General features: G+C 49.4%; 2 protein-coding genes across 2 annotated transcripts in view; one reads left to right on the top strand and one right to left on the bottom strand.

The window, feature by feature from the left end:
• Positions 1 to 787: 787 nt before the first annotated feature.
• On the bottom strand, positions 788 to 13,592 carry Ndufa8 (NADH:ubiquinone oxidoreductase subunit A8). Its single transcript, XM_051166575.1, has 4 exons — positions 13,425 to 13,592; positions 9,784 to 9,947; positions 4,060 to 4,225; positions 788 to 956 (listed from the first exon to the last, which is right to left on the bottom strand). The coding sequence occupies exons 1-4, from the start codon at positions 13,473 to 13,475 to the stop codon at positions 819 to 821; spliced, it is 519 nt and encodes a 172-aa protein (XP_051022532.1). The 5' UTR covers positions 13,476 to 13,592; the 3' UTR covers positions 788 to 818.
• Positions 13,593 to 13,744: 152 nt separating this feature from the next.
• The window catches only part of Morn5 (MORN repeat containing 5), a 29,894-nt gene continuing 24,248 nt past the window's right edge, over positions 13,745 to 19,390 (top strand). The window contains exons 1-2 of the mRNA XM_051166286.1: positions 13,745 to 13,811; positions 17,582 to 17,729. Of these exons, the coding sequence (XP_051022243.1) occupies positions 13,765 to 13,811; positions 17,582 to 17,729 (195 nt within the window). The 5' untranslated portion in view covers positions 13,745 to 13,764. The remainder of the gene's footprint in view (positions 13,812 to 17,581; positions 17,730 to 19,390) is intronic.

Below are 19,390 nucleotides of genomic sequence, written 5' to 3'. Positions count from 1 at the left end.
GACTTGGGGGGACAGTGCTTTGAACCAGAGCTCTATAAACACCAGGGCCCTAACCTGCCCAGGAGGTAGATAAGCCTGTGTCCTTTGGTTTGTCCTCAAACTCAACCCCTCACAAGAGGTTAAGGAACACACCCAAGGTTGGAATTGACACTCAGACCTCCAACTTCCTGGCTTTGGAGCTGGGAGTTCAGCCTCCACCTCCCTTGTCTATCAGGAAAAACATCTGGGTTACAACACCCGGACGATGGGCTAGCGAGGGGAAATGGTGGAAGTTAGCTTCTTTAAGGAACTTCAAGCAACACTGCCTCAGATGCAGCCAGCAGCCCCTCCCGTGCCTGAGTCACAGGCTCAAGCCTTTCTTTCCTCTGCCCTGGATGTTTCTCTGGAATAACTTTATAGAAATCTGCTTGGAAAGCTGAATAAGAAGAGAGATCTGAGGCTTCTAGCTGCACAGCAGGCACCGCTGAGAAGCTGTTTCAGGCAGAAGAGCCTCCGTCGGTCGGTCATCCTTCCGTGTGGGAGTGTGTCTCTCCTGCTACACTAGCACTCCTTAGGGCAAAGCGAGTAAGGCAGTCAGGAGTGCAAGAAAGAACAAGGGGAAGTCATCTTTAAAGGCTAAAAGGTTACACAGAGTATAATAAAACACAACTGTTTCCTTGAAAATTTTTAATGGGCAGGAAATGTATAGAATAACTGCCAAGTCACATAAATTAACATTTTTGTTAATGTCTGTGATCCAGGAAAGAACACGAGAGCGATGTTTTCGTCAGCTGTCTGTTGTCTGGGCGTAGGACTGAGTGTGGGCCGTGGACACATCCTTACACGGACCAGAAAAAAAAGCGGCTGCCATGTTTGGCAGGTTTCAGATCCCCTTCTATCACAGGGTTGGGCTCTGGCCGCGGTCTTGAGTGGTAAGGGTTCTCTGGTAAAGGGCGCTCGGTTTTCACTTTGGTGACCTAGAAAGGGCAAAGAAAGGAGTTGAGGTTCAAAGGGACTCTGTAGCAGTAGAGACCCTGAGCCCACTGGGGGGCTGGGGGGGCTTCCTCTCTCTGTTACTGCTGCATCTACTACTCCTCAGTCTCAAACCCTGGCGAGATGCCCTATCCTCAGTTAACCCCTGGGTAAACTTCTGAAAGCCTACTTTCTGTCACTCTGCGTGCTAGGAGTTGAGGATACAGCAGGGAGAAGACACACGCTGTCCTCTGAGCTCACTCACTGGCGAGTGAGCAAGACTGAGCCATCAAGTAAGATTTCTACTGTGCTGCCCAATGACAACAGAGAAGGGTGGATCCTGCATAAATCACACACACTGAAGGCTGGACCCTGGGCTATTTCTGAGGAGAATCAGGAACCAGCCAGGAAGATTAAGGCAGAAGACAGTGCAAGAGAGCAGAGACAACGAGGACAGAGGGAACATGTAGAGGAGCCAGCGCAGCAGCAGACTGCACCTTGACAAGCTCTGGCGTTACAGCGCTCATGCTGAGATGCTTTCCTACTCACTATTTACCAGCTCCCACCAGCTGACGCTGCGGAGGGCCACTAAGGCTACCCTGCTAGGACACAAAGCCAGGTCTGTCAGCTCTGTGTTTATAAATGCCCCACATAGCTAGGGCACAGGGCTAGGTGAGTCACTATACAGTGCTGTGCAGTGGTACTTGGCAACAGGTGCCACTGTGAAAGGAGAGCAACCAGTCACTACATGCAGGCTGGGAGGCAGGAAGAGCTGAGCCAACAGCCAAAGAGATGGTAGGTTCCAAACTGCAGCTGAGAAAGGATGGAAAGTGTCTACAACTACCACCACCCCACTCAACCCTGCCCCCCGCCCCCATGATGGCCACCAAAATCTCAGCTGGGAAGTGACCAGAATTGGTTTTTAATTTTTGAATTTTGCTGTGGATCTGAGCACTAAACTCTGATCCTTGTACAAGCTAGGTAAATGCTGTGCTACTTTGCAGTATCTCTAGCTCAGAATTTATCCCTTTGAGAGTTAAGGAAGCAGGCACTTACAAGTGGGCCAGTCACTAAGCACTTTCTGGCTTTCACTCTAGTGGTCTCAGCTCTAAGCCGTCTGCACACATGAGAGGCCAGGTCCACATGTGTCTGTGCCAGAGCTCCCAGGTGCTGCCTAGCTGGAGATGAAAGCCAAGCCTCTAGCGCAGGTTCCTGTCCCTTGTTCTAACTGGGTCACTCAGGGTGCCTGCTACATGACAGAGTAGTTCCAAATGCCTCACTCAAGATATTTATAAAATCAATCTAGAAAACCGTTACTCCTTGTTTTTGAAAAAATGTTTCTTGAACATAAAGTAACCAGGGACCCCCATGAAAGAACAACTGATGGAGGGAAGAAAAAAGCAACTTCCTCTTCTGTATCATGCTCCAAAAGAGAAGGGACGAGAACGCCTCAGAGCCATTCCTAGAACTAAGATGCCTATGCCGAGGCCCCTAACTTGCTCTCTCTGTGGTCAGTTGCTGAGTGTGAGCAGGAGGTAACTCTGCCTAGGGAGGGCGTGGCATCTGGGCTGGGGCCTGGCTTGCTCTGCAGAGGCAGAGGTGAGCGGGCCGGACAGAATCAGAGGACAGTGAAGCTGCACTTTAAGCTTCTCTTGCCTGGTTATGACCTTTCTAGAAAGAGACTAAATAATGGGTTGAGTACACCTAAAATTGATTATACATGTCAAGTAATACACTTTTGAGGCAACCAAAATGGTAACTTTGGGGTGGGGAGATTTGAAAAAAAAAATGTTAATATAAAGACTCAGGAATAAATACACTGCCTTGATAGCCTGGCTCGCTGCTTCCCCTGTGGTAAGGTAGAAACAAGAAAAGGCAGTTTTATGGTTAAGTGTGGAAGTCCTGCTACTTTCCCACTTTGAGTTGGCCACTATTTAAAATAATTTCCTCAGTTTAATAAAAGAATGTGTCTGAAGTAAAACTAAGTATGCCACATTAAAAGAAGAAGGAGGAGGAGAAGGAGGAGGAGGAAGAGGAGGAGGAGGAGAAGAAGAGAAAGAAGAAGAAGAAACAGCTAGGCTATCAGTCTATTTGTGAAGCTATTCATGGATGCTGGCCCCAAAGGAAGGGCACTAAGATGAACAGCCCGCTGGTACCTCGCAGGGCCTCACACAGGCTCTCGGGCACAGCTTACAGGACAGCCAGCATCCTGAGCTGTACTGGCAGACAGGGCCAGCAGGAAGTTAGATAGTTTGAGATTACACAGGATGGTATGGAAGCAAGATTCAGAACTACTGTGTCCATCCCATCTCGTCCTTCTCTCCAAGCTCTGCCTCTGGCTCTGTGGAGTGGGAGTGAAGAACCTGAGCTACAGCCGCAGGAGCCAGCAGGCCATGTGGGCAGGGCTTCTTCAGGGGGAGCACTCAGTGAGGGAGCAGGCGGGAGGCCCTACAGGCCCTTAAGTTGCAAGGATGCGTCTTCCTCTCCCAAACAGATCACCCCTACAGTGAAGACAGCTTTGGCTCTAAACTCTTCACTTTCACAGAATGAACTGTCTTCAAAGCCCAGTAGACGCACCCCCCTCCCAGAAACAAGCAGCTCGGCAAGGATTCTCCAGGAAGGTACCAGCAGGGAGGGCAGGAGGGTGGGTTGGCAGGGGTGAGGGGGGTTGGGAGGGCGGGGGGTGGGGGATGACATTCAGATGCTACTGCGCCAGTGCACAGTCACAAAGAGCACAAGAGTACAGATAGCAGTACAGGCTTCCGCTGACACTTCAACCCACAGCTGAGTTGTCAGCAAACTCACTAGCACAGGAGGAAGGGAGGGCAGGCTTCTCACTACGGGCAGGGACTTTTCAATTCTTAGTGTTCCAAGAGTCTGGCACAGCCTGACCCTATCGGCCCAGTGAATTCGCCTGACGGGACCTCACTAACATGTTAAGCAACTCTGCTCCCTGTTAGCTAACACGTGCCAAGTTCCTTTGTCTGTCTGGTAAATCCTCTCCATCCTCAGAGGGACCCCTTTCAGACCACCTCCTGCCTTTGTCATGGCCTGCCTCCTCTATCCAACCCCACCCCAGGTCAGAGCAAGGCCCCGGAGGAGCCTTACCTTAGACAGCTCCCCGAGGTCAGGCCGCACCCAGCCCAGCTTGTCCAGCACACAGTCGTCGAACTTGGCCTGCTGTTTGCGGCAGTGACGGAACATCTGCAGGTTGGAATAATCAAGGCAAGTCCAATACTCTGTGAAAGGCTCCGCGCAGTGACGCTTTATCTGCCTGGAAAGGAGGGCTGGAGGTTAGGGACAGCTCGTCACAAAAGAGAGATAGCCATAGGCACAGATGTCAAACTAACAGGCTTAGGCCACGCGCCACCTCAAGATGCTGAGGCTGTGGGAAGGGGCCTTTTCACTGCTGGAATGTAAACTAGTGCAACTGTGAAAGCAAGTGTACAAAGAAGATCCTCAAAAAGGTAAACCAGGAGCATCATGCGACCCATCTACACCACTCCTAGCCTGCCCCAGAGGACTCTGTAGCGGACCCAGAGAGCAGATCATTTCTGTCTGCTGCTGCTCCAGTCACAGAAGCAAGCACATGGAATCGCCCTAGATGTCCATCAACAGAGCACTGGGTAATGAAAATGTGGCACATATATGAAAAAAAAAAAATTTTTTTTTTAATTTTTTTATTTTTTTGCTTTTTCATTTCTCTGCATAGATAGACTTGGCTGTCCTGGACTCACTTTTTACACTAGGCTGGACTCAAACTCACAGCGATCCTCCTGCCTCTGCCTCCCGAGTGCTGGGATTAAAGGCATGCACCACCACCAGCGGGTAAAACCTAATTTTCTATATGTTTTGTAATTAAAAAAAAAAAAAAAAGAAAAAGAAAAAAAAAAACCTGAAGAACTAGTAAGTAAAAAGTAAAACACAGAAAGACTTCTGAGGAACAAGCCTTTCTTTATCCAGCAAGAATAAAAGACTACAGCCTGAGATACCTGTTTTTACTTAAGAGAGCTCCTCAGGAGCCTGTCCCTTCTTCCACCTCAGCCTGAGCAACTTGGCAGAGAAAGGAGCCCTCAGAGCTGGCATGCTGATGGACGCCAGAGGGGACACACCTTCAAAAGTGAACACACCAGCCTAAGAGCTCCGGCTTTCGTCCCACAGTGCTCCTGCCAGAGGCAGTCCTCTCTGTGAAGAAGAGCTGGGTGCTGCTAGGAAGCAGGGCAGCAAACAGCTGGAGGAAGCTGGGGAGACAGCTAGTGGCTAAAGCACTCGCCACGCAAGTAACAGCACTGGAATGGGGATTCCAGGACAACGTACAGTGCCAAGTTGCCCTGCAGCCTACTATAATCCCATCCGGAAGCAGTGTGGTGAGATGAGGATGAGATCCCAAATCAAGCTGGCCGCTGAGGCCGGCCATGTTGCTAAGCTTATGTCTGAGTGAGCGACCCTGCCTCAAAGAAGAAAGATTCCTGATGTCAACCTCAAGCTTCCATATGAATGTGGGTACATGTGCACATACAGGCACATACATGTTCACAGACACAAAAACAGACCCCCCCAAAAAACACCCCACATGACTAAGGAGACTGGGTGTGGGGCACAGGACCATAATCCCACTATGTGGGAGGTGGAGACAGGAGGGCCAGGAGTTCAGAAATAACCTTAGCTACAGAGTAAATCTGAAGCTAGCCTGGGCTACATGAGATCCTACTTCCCCCAATCTTGAGAGAGGAAGGGTGGAGAGAAGAGAAGAGAAAATGGCGAAGCAAAATTCCCCTTTCCTTCCATTCAAACATGTTAGGAATTAAATAAATACAAGTTCAAGGAAGAATAAAATAGCACTACTTTATGTACGCCTGCCTTCCCCCAGCTGAGGCCCAAATGAACCCAGGGCCTTATGCTTGCTAGGCAAGTGCAAACTATAACACAGTTTTATGTAAAGGCTAAATTTTAAAAAATATTTTATTAATTTATTCATATTACATCTCAATTGTTATCCCATCCCTTGTATCCTCCCATTCCTCCCTCCCTCCTGCTTTTCCCCTTACTCCCCTCCCCTATGACTGCTCCTGAGGGGGACCTCCTCCCCCTGTATATGCTCATAGGGTATCAAGTCTCTTCTTGGTAGCCTGCTATCCTTCCTCTGAGTGCCACCAGGCCTCTTCATCAAGGGGCGTGGTCAAATATGGGGCACCAGAGTTTGTGTGAAAGTCAGACTCCACTCTCCACTCAATGGAAGAGAATGTCCCTTGGCTAGATCTGGGTAGGGGTTCGAAGTTTACGCGTACTGTCCTTGGCTGGTGCCTTAGTTTGAACAGGACCCCTGGGCTCAGATCCACCCGTCATAATGTTCTTCTTGTCCAGAGGGTCCTAGAAATCTACAAGTAAAGGCTAAATTTAAGGCAGTGGAAAAAATTCAGACTACTTTTCTACCAATAGACTAAAGACTGAAATTGCTTCCTGTTTTATTCTAGAACCCAAGGATCTTCAATGAATGGCCCTCTTCAATATGTCTCAGGAAGACTTCCAGAGGATCTAATCACACATCCAAAGTCTACTTCCCATGCCTGCCCCACTGCTCCTCAGCTTCCCTCCCAGGACTCACCAGTGTGACCGTCACCCTCTCCTCCTCTACTGTGTTCTCCACACTCTGTGGAAGAAGAGGAGTCACAGCCCAGCACTGCAGCGGGAGAGCCTGCCCTCACAGCCCAGCACTGCAGCAGGAGAGTCTGCCCGCACAGCCCAACACTGCAGCGGGAGAGTCTGCCCGCACAGCCCAGCACTGCAGCGGGAGAGCCTGCCCGCACAGCCCAGCACTGCAGCGGGAGAGTCTGCCGCACAGCCCAGCACTGCAGCGGGAGAGTCTGCCGCACAGCCCAGCACTGCAGCGGGAGAGCCTGCCCGCACAGCCAGCACTGCAAGCGGGAGAGCCTGCCCGCACAGCCAGCACTGCAGCGGGAGAGTCTGCCCGCACAGCCCAGCACTGCAGCGGGAGAGCCTGCACCGCACAGCCTGCAGCGACTGCCCAGCCAGCTCTGCAGCGGAGAGCCTGCCCGCACAGCCCAGCACTGCAGCGGGAGAGCCTGCCCGCACAGCCCAGCACTGCAGCGGGAGAGCCTGCCCGCACAGCCCAGCACTGCAGCGGGAGAGCCTGCCCGCACAGCCCAGCACTGCAGCGGGAGAGTCTGCCCGCACAGCCCAGCACTGCAGCGGGAGAGTCTGCCGCACAGCCCAGCACTGCAGCGGGAGAGGCCTGCCCGCACAGCCCAGCACTGCAGCGGGAGAGCCTGCCCGCACACAGCCCAGCAACTGCAGCGGGGAGACTGCCCGCACAGCCCAGCACTGCAGCGGGAGAGCCTGCCCGCCACAGCCCAGCACTGCAGCGGGAGAGTCTGCCCGCACAGCCCCAGCACTGCAGCGGGAGAGTCTGCCCGCAACAGCCCAGCACTGCAGCGGGAGAGCCTGCCCTCACAGCCCAGCACTGCAGCGGGAGAGTCTGCCCGCACAGCCCAGCACTGCAGCGGGAGAGCCTGCCCGCACAGCCCAGCACTGCAGCGGGAGAGCCTGCCCGCACAGCCCAGCACTGCAGCGGGAGAGCCTGCCCGCACAGCCCAGCACTGCAGCGGGAGAGCCTGCCCGCACAGCCCAGCACTGCAGCGGGAGAGCCTGCCTGCACAGCCGAGCACTGCAAGGAAAGATCCGCCCTGGCTTCTGCTCACCAGGCCTGCAGACCCCACTCTCATGCTCAGTGGTCAGCTCTAGCACTGAGTGCTTCTTTGTGTGTGTGTGTGTGTGTGTGTGTGTGTGTGTGTGTGTGTGTGTGTGTGTGTGTGTGTGTGTGTGTGTGTGTGTGTGTGTGTGTGTGTGTGTAGAGCTTAGGACCAAGAGGTTTCATTTCCCACCTAAAATATTCCATCTCTGCATCTCAGGAAAACTGCTTTGCCAGTATTCTCTTTAAAAATCATTTTTATCCCCTCAAATAAGTAAAGAAATATTAGTCAAACCTGCTAGCAGTCAAACTGACATAAATTCATGCATCACAAAACACCATCTCCTATTTATTAAATATTTAAATAACATGCACACCATTTAAGTGCTGAGGGCAGGATAAATTGACCTAACCTAAAAACAAACAAACAAAAAACCAAAAAACAAAACAAAACAAACAAAACACAACTATTTGCCCACAAGCCTGACACCCTGAGTTTAATTCCTGAAACTGGCTTTTTTTTTTCCATTATTTTTTTGTTAAATACAGCAATAAAAGTTCAGAAGCCAAAAATAATGATCAAAGCCTTAAACACACACACACACACACCCCACACACACAGAGAACCACTGCTGGAAAATGTATACCAAAGAATTAATTATGGGGTAAAAAAGCTAGATGTAGCTGCATATGACTTTAATCCCAGCACTTGGAAGGCAGAGGCAGGCATATCTCTGTGAGTTCAAGGCCACCCTGGTCTACATAGCAGGTTGCAGGCCAGCCAGGCTACCTTGTGGGAGGGAAGGAAGGAAGGAAGGAAGGCAGGCAGGCAGACTAAACAGTACAGATGGATGTTCCCTAACAAGAGCTGGCCGGAGGCATTACAATTGGCCCCTCTACTAGTCAACTACTATGAACTCATTAAAAATCATTAAAGTTCAAAGGAGTGTATCCAATAATTTCAAGTGTAAATCAGATAAAAAATATATATATACGCACTAGACTTGTAACCACCAGTTTCTTTGCATGCGCACAGCGACAGCCCGGGGAGAAGGAAGGATGGCAGCCACTGCTGCGGCATTTCGCTCTTCCCTCTGCCATCACTGTGGTGGCATCTTTGCACAGACAGCAGTCAGTCCCTTGCTTTACTGACAGCCCTCTGCTTTTCCTCCCTGTCTCGCAGTGATGCAGCTTGGATGTGGTGCTGACTACAGCTCACTTCAGGCCTGACCGATTAGAATACTTACCTCCCAAGGCTCAAACTAAGCATCCCAAGTCCAGACAGTACTGCTAATCGGCTCAGTGTGTGGACTCTGCCTACACTAGCGGGGCATGAGGTGGGCAGCTTAAAGTGGGTCAACAGAAAAACGCTGAGCCAAGAGGCTGTGCAGAGAAGAGGAAAAAAGAATCACACAGTTCTGCTGTCACTTAGACCCTTGAATCCAGCTCTGCCTGGCACCATGACTATTTCTGGATTTCATGGTTAAGCAGCTAGCTCTCTGAGACAGGTTCTGTCCTTTTTGTTATAATAAAAGTATAAAGGAATTTCTATAAGGCTGAGTGAGGGCGTGCACACTGTAGGTCCAGACCTTAGCAGGTGACGCAGGGCTGTGTGTTCTAGGCCCACACAGTGAGTTAGGCTGGCTGCATCAAACCAAACTTCCTTTGAGAGAGCATCTCAGGTAGCCCAAGCAGGCTTCAAACTCCCTACATGGCCATGGCTGCTCTTGTTGAGCCTCCTGCCTCCACAGGCTTGTGCTTAGTGCGCACAGCAGCCTACCTGACCGTCAAACTCCATACCTTCCTAACCGTCACAGCTGACCACTGTCTGCCAACAAGCATTGCGCTGAGATGGTGGTACACACCTTTTCAAATATCTACCGCAATACTGCAGAGGACAGACACTACTTCACAGATGAAAACTGCCATTCGTGGAGGTTACAGAGCATGCCTTATAAAAACAAATCCAAAACAACAATAACAAAAACAATTGATTTTGGTCTCTCTGATTTCAAAACCTGAACACTTTTAACAATTGGCTGGAAGTCACTTCCTCATTTAAGCTGCTTTCAGAATTCCTTGATGTTTAACTCACACAGGCACTGCCTTCAAGTGCCTCTTACCTGAAGAAGTCCAGTGCACACCCATTGACCAGCTTGCCCTCCTTCAGACAGCGCCTTGGGTCCTTCTCTTCCCAGCGGCACAGCATGAACTCCTTATTAGCCTTATCGCACTGAGCCCCGTAATGATGGGCGGCAGCTTTAAGCACGGCTGAACTGACTTTCACCTGGAAAGCAACGAAAAGGGAGTCACACATTACGCCATGTACCTCTGCCTCATCACCCTGAGCTGGCTGGAACAGAGGGACACAGAGGCAGTACTACTGTCGTGGGTTGTCGTTAGTCTTTACAACTGAGTGCTTGAGGTACCCCAGCTCTCCCATGTGTCTTCCTAAACTGACAAAACCATACCCATTTTCTCTTAGAGATGAAGATGACGACCCTACCGACCCTTGCTAAAAACAGCTCTGTCGATGTTGCTACAGTTCCTCTCCAGGAATGAAATGAATCATACAAGGACACCCAAAACTCCCAGCGAGCTGGGGCATCACAGAGCAAGAAAAGGGAAAAGGCCAGGCATAGTGGCTCACGCCTTTACTCCCAGTGCTTGGGAGGCAGAGGCAGGTGGATGACTGTGAGTTCGAGGCCAGCCTGGTCTACAAAGTGAGTCCAGGACAGTCAAGGCTACACAAAGAAACCCTGTCTAGAAAAACCAAAAAAATTAAAAAGAAAGAAAAGGGAAGAGCTAAAAGCTTGGCAAATTATTACTAAGAATAAGGTCCTGGAATCTGCCCATGTTGATGCTAACTCCAGCACTGTGACCATGCCAGACTCCCTTGCTTGCCTTCCAGCACTTTCTTGAGAAGCATCCCAGTGCAGTTGTAGGAAGCTCAAGCACAGAGCTGCAGAGTCCAGGCCCCAGCTCCCTGCCCTACAGTCTCAGCCTATGCCAAAGCCGTTATTTTTCAATTACTTGCAGCACAGCGTTCTGGTATCTGGGAGAACTCATCTTTATTCTCACTTTTCATTTTCCTTTTGGCTCCTCTGTTTCTCTTCTAATATTTCTTACAGCTCTACTACAGCCTGCAGGCGAACACTGATGACCAGCTGGGCCATGGGCAACTTCCTCAGCCTAGACTTTAAAGAGCAGGGTATTTACGGCTGGCATCTGGGCGGGGCTGCGTGATAGTCCTGACCTAGAAAAAAAATTTCTTGGGTGCATTTCCCTCTGTGTAATAGACCTGGCTGTCCTGGAACTCTCTTTGTAGACCAGGCCGGCCTCAAACTCACAGAGATCTCCTGAGTGCTGGGACTAAAGGCATTTGTGCCATCACACCTGGCTCACACCCACGGAATTTTTAATCCAAAGCTTCTGAATGTTCTTCCAATGGGGGTGTGACATGGCTCCTCAGTCAACGAAGTGCAGAATGGATTTTACCTCCCCGCAAAGCCACTGCTGCTCTTGGCCTCCCTGGGTCTGTTGCCATATTGCAAACCTGACCTAGATTCTTTAACCTTTGTGCCCGTTCATAGCCCATACTGAGTAGGACTCACTCCGGATGAGGTACTTAAGTTTTGGCTCCACTAAGCGCAGCTGCCGGTTACCAGGGTTACTGTAAGAGCCACTGGAGCGAGTCTTCCTACATTTCTTGCTCTTGCACCTAGTGTCCACAGAGCTGCTGAGGGGACCTTCCTAAACAGACAGCTCTTGTTCCCTTCTGCTCTTACAACAGGTCAGAAACCAGCTCCCAGAAGACGCAAAGCCTCATCATCTCGTTTGCTTCCTATCTGCTGTTCACAGCTCTCTGGGCCCAAACTATCTCCCCACCCTTCCCACCCGACTTCACAAAGGAGCCTGTGCTGCTCTCTCAACCTAACTCACTGGTTCTAGAATGCACTTTTGGCCCTTGACTTCCCCCATGACCTTATCTTGCTCACTTCCTGCATCTAGCTAATGTTTTTTTCTCTCCATCTCTACCCATTAGCAACGCCAACCTTCAGGCCTCACGGCTGACGCGCTTTCTCTATCCCCTTTATATCCTCAGAGAGAACTGTACAGCCAGGGTCACCTCATCTTGCAAGTCAAACACCCTTGTGCTACTCAGAGTGACCCAAGCCAAAGGCCCAGAAGTCTGATCCAACATCACATCACCAAGGCTTATCTATCTCTCATAATCTTTAGTTATTTACATAATTATATATACCCATTACATAATCAATATATCCATTATTATAAACTAGTTATATATATATATACACCAATTGTGCAAACTTTCAAGATTTTTTTTTCTTTTTTGGTTTTTTCAAGACAGGGTTTCTCTGTGTAGTCTTGGCTGTCCTGGACTCACTTTGTAGACCAGGCTGGCCTCAAACTCACAATGATCCACCTGCCTCTGCCTCCTGCTGGGATTAAAGGCACGTGCCACCATGCCCAGTTAAAGATATATTTATTAGAAAAGCTCTTGCATGAAATGTTTGCTGAGTCAAATTTAAAAATGTAACAAAATATGTCAACTCACGTTTAGCCAGTTTCGTGGTGGGACAAAAATAAAAGACTGGCTCGCGGGAATAGCCTTCTTGTCACCTCTTAATAAATGTCACTTTCATATAAAGCCCAAGAGTACAGCTACGAGTTTCTTCATCTGAGGACAGCAACAGCTGCCATCCTCACAGGTTTCTAGGAGAGTACATGAAGTCGTATGAGGAAAACACTTAGCACAGTGGCTGCTGTGCAATTCCCGGCATATAACTTAGCCTTGCCAGTTTGTTTGTTTGTTTTTTTTTCTACTTGTCCTGTCATGACAAGTCCTTCTGCCTTAATACATCCATCCTTTCCCAGCCTCTCAGAGGATAAAGCCAAACTTCTCTAAAGGCTCAGCACAGAGAACACTAGGCTGACATCAAATCGCTCTCAGCTTCCACCTCAACACACATGGCTCACGCCTCCTTCGTCACACTATTGCACTTTGGCTCAGGGCTTCTACAGCCTAGGTTTCAGGACAGATCTGGGTTCCCATTACAACTATCACACACTGCCTATGTGACCTTGGACAAATCACTTCTACTCTTGGGGCCTACTTCTGGTCTACAAGGGAAGAACATTTCTAGCCGACCCTACCGTGTGTTGCGGGTAATTAGCAGCCTGGCCTTTAGAAATGGCTTGATAATGTCTGCAATACAATAACACATCACCTTTACGCCACTTTTCACAGCGCTATGCACTGTGCTTTACCTGTCTCCTTATAAAACTATTAACTATAAAAGCAGGGCACTGTCGCTTACTTGCATGTGCACGTAGCGAATATTTAAAAGTCTCTTGAAGTAAATGCTTTACATGTGTCCAATTATCAAACTCCCTGGCCCATGCCAGACTCACTGTCCAACACGCACCGTAAGCTTCCGCGGCTCCCAGGCCTGCTCTGCAAGCAGATTTTGACAGACCTGTTGGAAGGTGAGCACTTGGGGAGGCATACTTGCCTCGCGGGGAGGTACAGCAAGGAGCTAGGTGATACTAATAGGACGTATCACCCCGATCCCCAGGAGGAGAGGCGGGTCGCGGGGGGCACGGGGAGGAGGTTGTGTGTGTGGGTGTCTAGAGCCACGGCGGGATGTGGTCCTGCAGGTCGCGGAGGCCGGGACCCAGCCGGGGCCCACTCGGCAGCTGCAGCCCCGGGCCTCCCGCCTGCCCTCAGGGTGAGCCTCACCTCCTCCACTTTCAGCTCCTCCAGAGTGGGCAGCTCCACTATCCCCGGCATGACGGCGGCAGCCGCGACCCTGACCAGGTGCCCTCGGCCGTGTCGCCCGTCTCCTTCAATTCCCCTTTGGATCTCCCAGACCGCTCAGCACCAACTGCGCAGGCGTCTTCAGCGTCGCGCAAGCGCACTGTTCTGCGGCCGCCGGGAAAGACCAAGCGTACACCGTTCCAGGAAGTCAAGCGGGAGCACAGGGCGGGGCTCCATCTGAGGCTCCGCCCACATCTTCTGGTTGTCATAGTTACACGGATGGCCCTGAAGTTGGCGTCTTAATTGCTGGGCACTAGCTGACATGCAGTATACGGGGAGCAAATTTATCGGGTCGTACGTAAACGGGAGGTAAGGACCCATTCGTCCGTGTGCCCACTCTCTGGGGCTGGGGAGACAGCTGCCCTTTGGCCTCTTCCAAGGACCTTGTGCCAAGCGCGTTCAAAAACTTAACTCAAGGTGTCCTCAAGCACACCTATCTACTAAGCCACATAGATGGGACTCCTCTGTGTGTGTGTGTGTTTGTGTGTGTGTGTGTGTGTGTGTGTGTGTGTGTGTGTGTGCTCACACGTGTGTTTCCATCACACACATGGTGGCTCAGGACCATCTGTAGCCAAAGCTGTTCTGCCCTCTGTGGGCACCAGGCACACACGTGGTGCACATACATACATGAGAGCAAACACAGACATTAAATAAATAAATAAATAAAAATAGCAGAGTATGGTGGTGCATGCCTTTAATCCTAGCACTTGGGAGGCAGAGGCAGGCGATCTCTGTGAGTTCAAGGCCGGCCTGGTCTACGAAGTGAGTTCCAGGACAGCCAGGGCTCTACACAGAGAGACCTGGTCTCTCAAAATAAAATAAAATTAAAAAAATAAATAAATATTTTAAAAATTATGCACACAAAGGAAAATAGAAAATGCTATTCAGCAAATGCTGATTGTTCACAATGTCCAGCTCTTGACTTTGACCCTGGTCATAATCCCTTCCCTCAAAAAGCTCATGTGAACACAGTGGGACAGGTAAGCACAACACAGTTGTGACAAGTAATCAAGGCCAGCCCTGTGGTCAAGAGAGACAGAGCACATGTGGAGGTGGCCACTTTGCCTCGCCAGAAGCACCAAATGAAGAAAATGGCGTAAACATTTTTCAGAGGTGGAAGGGGGGGGGGGGTACAAATTGACAGATGAGTGATAGTTGTTCAGGTTGTAAAGCACACCATGAGGAGACGATGAGCCTGATTCGGGAGGGTCTGTGTGCACATGCTAGAGGGACTGTGGCGTGCTTTGAGTTTGAGGAAGCAGGAGCAATGGTCTAGCCAAGCACAGGGATAGATTCCTAGAGAGAGCGGTAGGAATATTTATGGGATGCTATCCGCAACCTTCAGTCAACATTTCAAGGTAGATGGCATGATCTGAACTTCAAGGATAGAGGAGGAAAGAGATCTTGTCTGACTTGTCAGGAAGTGGCAACGATGGTGTGTGTAACCCCATCGTGACAGTCAGTTCAGGCTGCTCTTGCAAATAAATGGTTGGACTTAGGCAAAATGGCGTGCTCACTATTTGGAATATGCAGCTAAAAAAGTGAGAGATTCAAGATTTTCTACCCAGTTTTGTGCCTAAACCACATCATTTCTTCCCACAAGCCCTTGCTACAGCAAAAGTTTTGTCAGGTGTAGATGAATGATTGGGGCACTTTAGTCGAAGAAATTGGAGAACCCACATGTGTCTTTATGATGGGCTGTGCTTGTTATGTAGGGTAAGTTAATACTTGATGTTTGGTTTATGTAGACTCCCCATTGCTGGTGGGAAAATAAAATTGGACAAGTGCTTTTAAAAAGCTTGGCAGAACTGGGCAGTGGTGGTGCATGCCTTTAATCCCAGCACTCGGGAGGCAGAGGCAGGCAGATTGACGTGAGTTCGAGGCCAACCTTGTCTACAAAGTTAGTCCAGGACAGCCAAGACAGAGAGACCCTGTCTGGGGTGGAAAAAAAAAAGTGTGGCAGTTTCTTTAAAAGTAAGACAGACATTTCACTCCTAGATATTAACCTGGTATAAATGAAAATATATTTCCATACAAAAGCTTGTTTCTGAGTGTTCCTAACAGCTTTATATAACTGAAACTTTGTAATAACTGAAAACTGGAATCAACCAAAACATCTACAACATGTGAGTAGATGAAAAAGTGTGATATACCCATTCACTGGAATAGTACACAGCAGTGCTGGTTCACATAACAATGACACAAGAGGACCTGAAAAGAATCATATTCAATGAAAGGAATCAGCAATCCCTGCCAAAAAAGTAGATCGTATTATATGATACTCTTTATATAAAATCATGGAAAATGTAAATTAATTCATGGTGACAGAAAAATTGATCAGTATTTGCTTAGGGATGAGGAATGGGAGGAACAAACAAGAAAGATTAAAGAAAGAGGGTCCAGGATCAAGGGGTGGTGAATATACTAATTATATTGACTGTGATAATGGTTTCCATGATATGTATCAAAATTTACAAATTGTACACTGTAAGTATGTATATAGTTTTGCATGTCAACTATGCTTCATAAAGCTGTCTTTTTTTTTTTTTTTCCTGAATCACGGTTTCTGTGTAGTCTTAACTGTCCTGGAAGTCACTTTGTAGACCAGGCTGGCCTCGAACTCACAGAGATCTGCCTGCCTCTGTCTGCCTCCTTGAGTGCTGGGATTACAGACGTGTGCCACTGTGCCTAGCACTCATACAGCTATCTTAACAAAACATTAAATTCATGACTTGCTTGTACAATATCTAAATATAAAAATGAAAAACCTGGTTTGGCAGCTTATACCTATAATCCCAACATTTGAGAGGCTAAGGCAGGAGGATTGCCATGGGCTCCAGGTCAGCATGAGCTAGAGAGTGAGTCCCTGTCTCCAAAACAAACAAATAAGTAAATAAAGATATAATGTATGGCATCTCTGACCTCTTTTTTTTTGTTTGTTTTGTTTTGTTTTTTGAGACAGGGTTTCTCTGTGTAGCCTTGGCTGTCCTGGACTTGCTTTGTAGACCAGGCTGGCCTCGAACTCACAGCGATCCGCCTGCCTCTGCCTCCCGAGTGGTGGGATTAAAGGCGTACACCACCACGCCCGGCTCATCTCTGACCTCTTGATCATGATTGGTTTTGGGAGCACTGCACAGTTGAGTTCTAGATAATTCTGTTTCAGAACACAGGGAAAGAAGAAAGACCATCCACATTTTGTAGCAGGCGCTGTGTATTATCTCCTCCTCACAGTGATTCCCATTTGACACACGAGAGAAGTAAGGTAGGATGCAGAGTGGTTTATGTAGCTTGCCCAAAGTAACATTTGACAGAACAAGGACTTTTTAAAAAGCAAGACCGGTGCGGCTTCGTGGGCAGGGCCAGGCTGGTCACAGTGGACCCAGGAGACACAGAATCTGCTCCCTAGCTGCTGGTCTCTCACAGTGTCTACTTTGTGGCTTTGCTGTAGCGAGGAGGCATTTCAGTGAACCGTATAATCTACAGGACAGGCTTTAGGGAGGGGAGAATAGCAGACCAAAAATTGCCCCATCTTAAACAAAAAAAAATTTTCCTTTTTAGTCCCCCCCCCACCCCCGTTTTTTTTCAAGACAGGGTTTCTCTGTGTAGGCTTGGCTCTCTTAGGCTCACTTTTTAATTTTTTTTGTGTGTGTGTATGTGCGTTGGTGTTAGGGTGTCAGATCTTGGAGTTACAGACAGTTGTGAGCTGCCATATGGTTGCTGGGGATTGAACCCTTGTCCTTTGGAAGAGCAGGCGGTGCTCTTAACCACTGAGCCATCTCTCCAGCCCTAGACTCACTTTGTAGACCAGGCTGGCCTCGAACTCACGGCGATCTGCCTGCCTCTGCCTTCCAAGTGCTGGGATTAAAGGTGTGCGCCACCATACCCCATTTGTTGTTGTTTGTTTTTTGTTTTGTTTTGTTTTGTTTTTGAAGTTTTGATGGAAACAGAGCACCAGAAAAACTCTGACAGAATTTTGAGGGGCAATGACCTCTGAAGACGTAGAGAGTGAACGCATGAACATTTTTCTCTCTGCCCCCCGGCTGCCATGCCGAACTCAGTGGCTTCCCATGTCCTTCCAGGATGGAGGGCAATGCAGAATACATTCTCCCTACTGCCACAAGATACGTGGGGGAGATGAAGGACGGCATGTTCCACGGAGAAGGGACCCTGTTCTTCCCCAGCGGTAGCCGATTCGATGCCATCTGGGAGAAGGGATTGGTGGTGAAGGTGAGCAGCTGGGGTTTGGGGAAGGTCCCCAGGCAGGAAGAGCCCCGCTGCCTGCTGTAGCACCTGACCCTCCTCTCCCATTATTGCTCACCGCTTTCCACTCTCTCCTTCCCCCACTTGTCATTCTCCCAGGAGTCTAGGCTCTCCTCCACCCTGCTGTTTTGCTTACTGTCTGATCTTTTGGCCACTGTCTCTACCTCTCTAAAATTCATGCTCCTCATGCTTAAACTGGAGACAATCACCTTGCCTACCCAGTGCTGCCATGACGGGTTACACCCCAGTTCAGCATCTCAAATCCGCCTCCACTCACCATCTTATGGTTCTGGGACTGGGAGTCTAAACAGGGTCAGCAGGGACACTCCAGGGAGAGAATCCGTCTCCTCTCCTTTCCCCCTAGTGTCTGGAAGCTGCCTGCATGCCTTGGCTCCTGACGAGCAGTCACTCCATACTCTGCTTACAGCACCCAGTTGCTTCTTCTCCCCTGCTCCTGCCATCTCATCCTCTCACCTGTCTACCTCTCTCTTGTAAGGACGCTCACAGTGGGTGACTCCAGGGAAGTTCTTTTACAAAAGGGAGGGTGGGAACACACACACAGATTCCTGCAGACGTGCTCAACTTTTGAGCCATTTCCTAACACACAGTGGGCACTCAATAAGTATCACCGTTTCCTATCTATCACCACATCTCCTAAGCTATCTAATCCATAGGTCCTGATCCTGGGGTTTATAGGGCACGAGCAGAACTTGGGGTCAGTGGAACCTCCTGACTTACACACACAAGAAAAGCCCCTGTGGATATGAAACTATGTTTTTTCTATGGGAAAATGACTCCACTCTCGTGAGCTTCCCTGAGAGTGTGCCGGGCCTGACTCATGACCTAAAAAAAGGCTAGTGCTTTTTCTTTTATAGCTCATGGAACCTAAGCCTCAGGAAAGGGATGTGACTTGCCCAAGGTCACACAGTGAACAAATAGTACGGTGGGAGTTTCCAGCCATGCTTCCTGATGCTCAGCGGCTGCAGTTCCTACATCCTGAGTCTCCCTCTAGCACTGAAACAACAAGAACAGAAAGCACGTGCCCGAACAAGAGCCTGTGGCTCCTGGCTCTGACCTTTGTAGCTACGATAATAGTAAGAGAAAAATAACAACATGTGTGAATGCTTCTCCTGTGTGTGTTAAGGACTCAGAGAAGGGCACCGGCAGATACACAGAAAGAGACTGGCTCCTGAGCTAATGGAAGCTGGAGCACAGTCTGTCCTCTGTAAGCTGGAGACCCAGGAGAAGCCAGGACTGTAGTTCATGTCCAAACTGAAAGGCTGAGAACCTAGAGAGGTGGTGGGGTGAGTGCCAGGCAGAGGCCAGCCGTGCCGATGCCCAGGGCCAGGAGGAAATGGGTATGCCAGCACAGCTGAGAGCACAGAGGTCCCTCCTTTGCCCTGGGTTCTGATAGGGCCTTGAACAGAACAGACAGTGCATGCGTGAAAGTGATCTCTGTACTCAGTCCATTGTCTCAGATGCTAATCTCTTTGGGAAACACACACACACACAGATACAGACACACACACCACATACACCACAAACCCCACACACACCACCTACCACACACCACACACACCACACACACCACATACACATACCACACACACACATACACACCACACACC

The sequence above is a fragment of the Acomys russatus genome, chromosome 24 (genome assembly GCF_903995435.1).
Source record: "Acomys russatus chromosome 24, mAcoRus1.1, whole genome shotgun sequence".
Lineage (NCBI taxonomy): Eukaryota > Metazoa > Chordata > Mammalia > Rodentia > Muridae > Acomys > Acomys russatus.
Note: the sequence above shows the minus strand (reverse complement) of the source record. Positions and strands in the feature narration are given on the sequence as shown.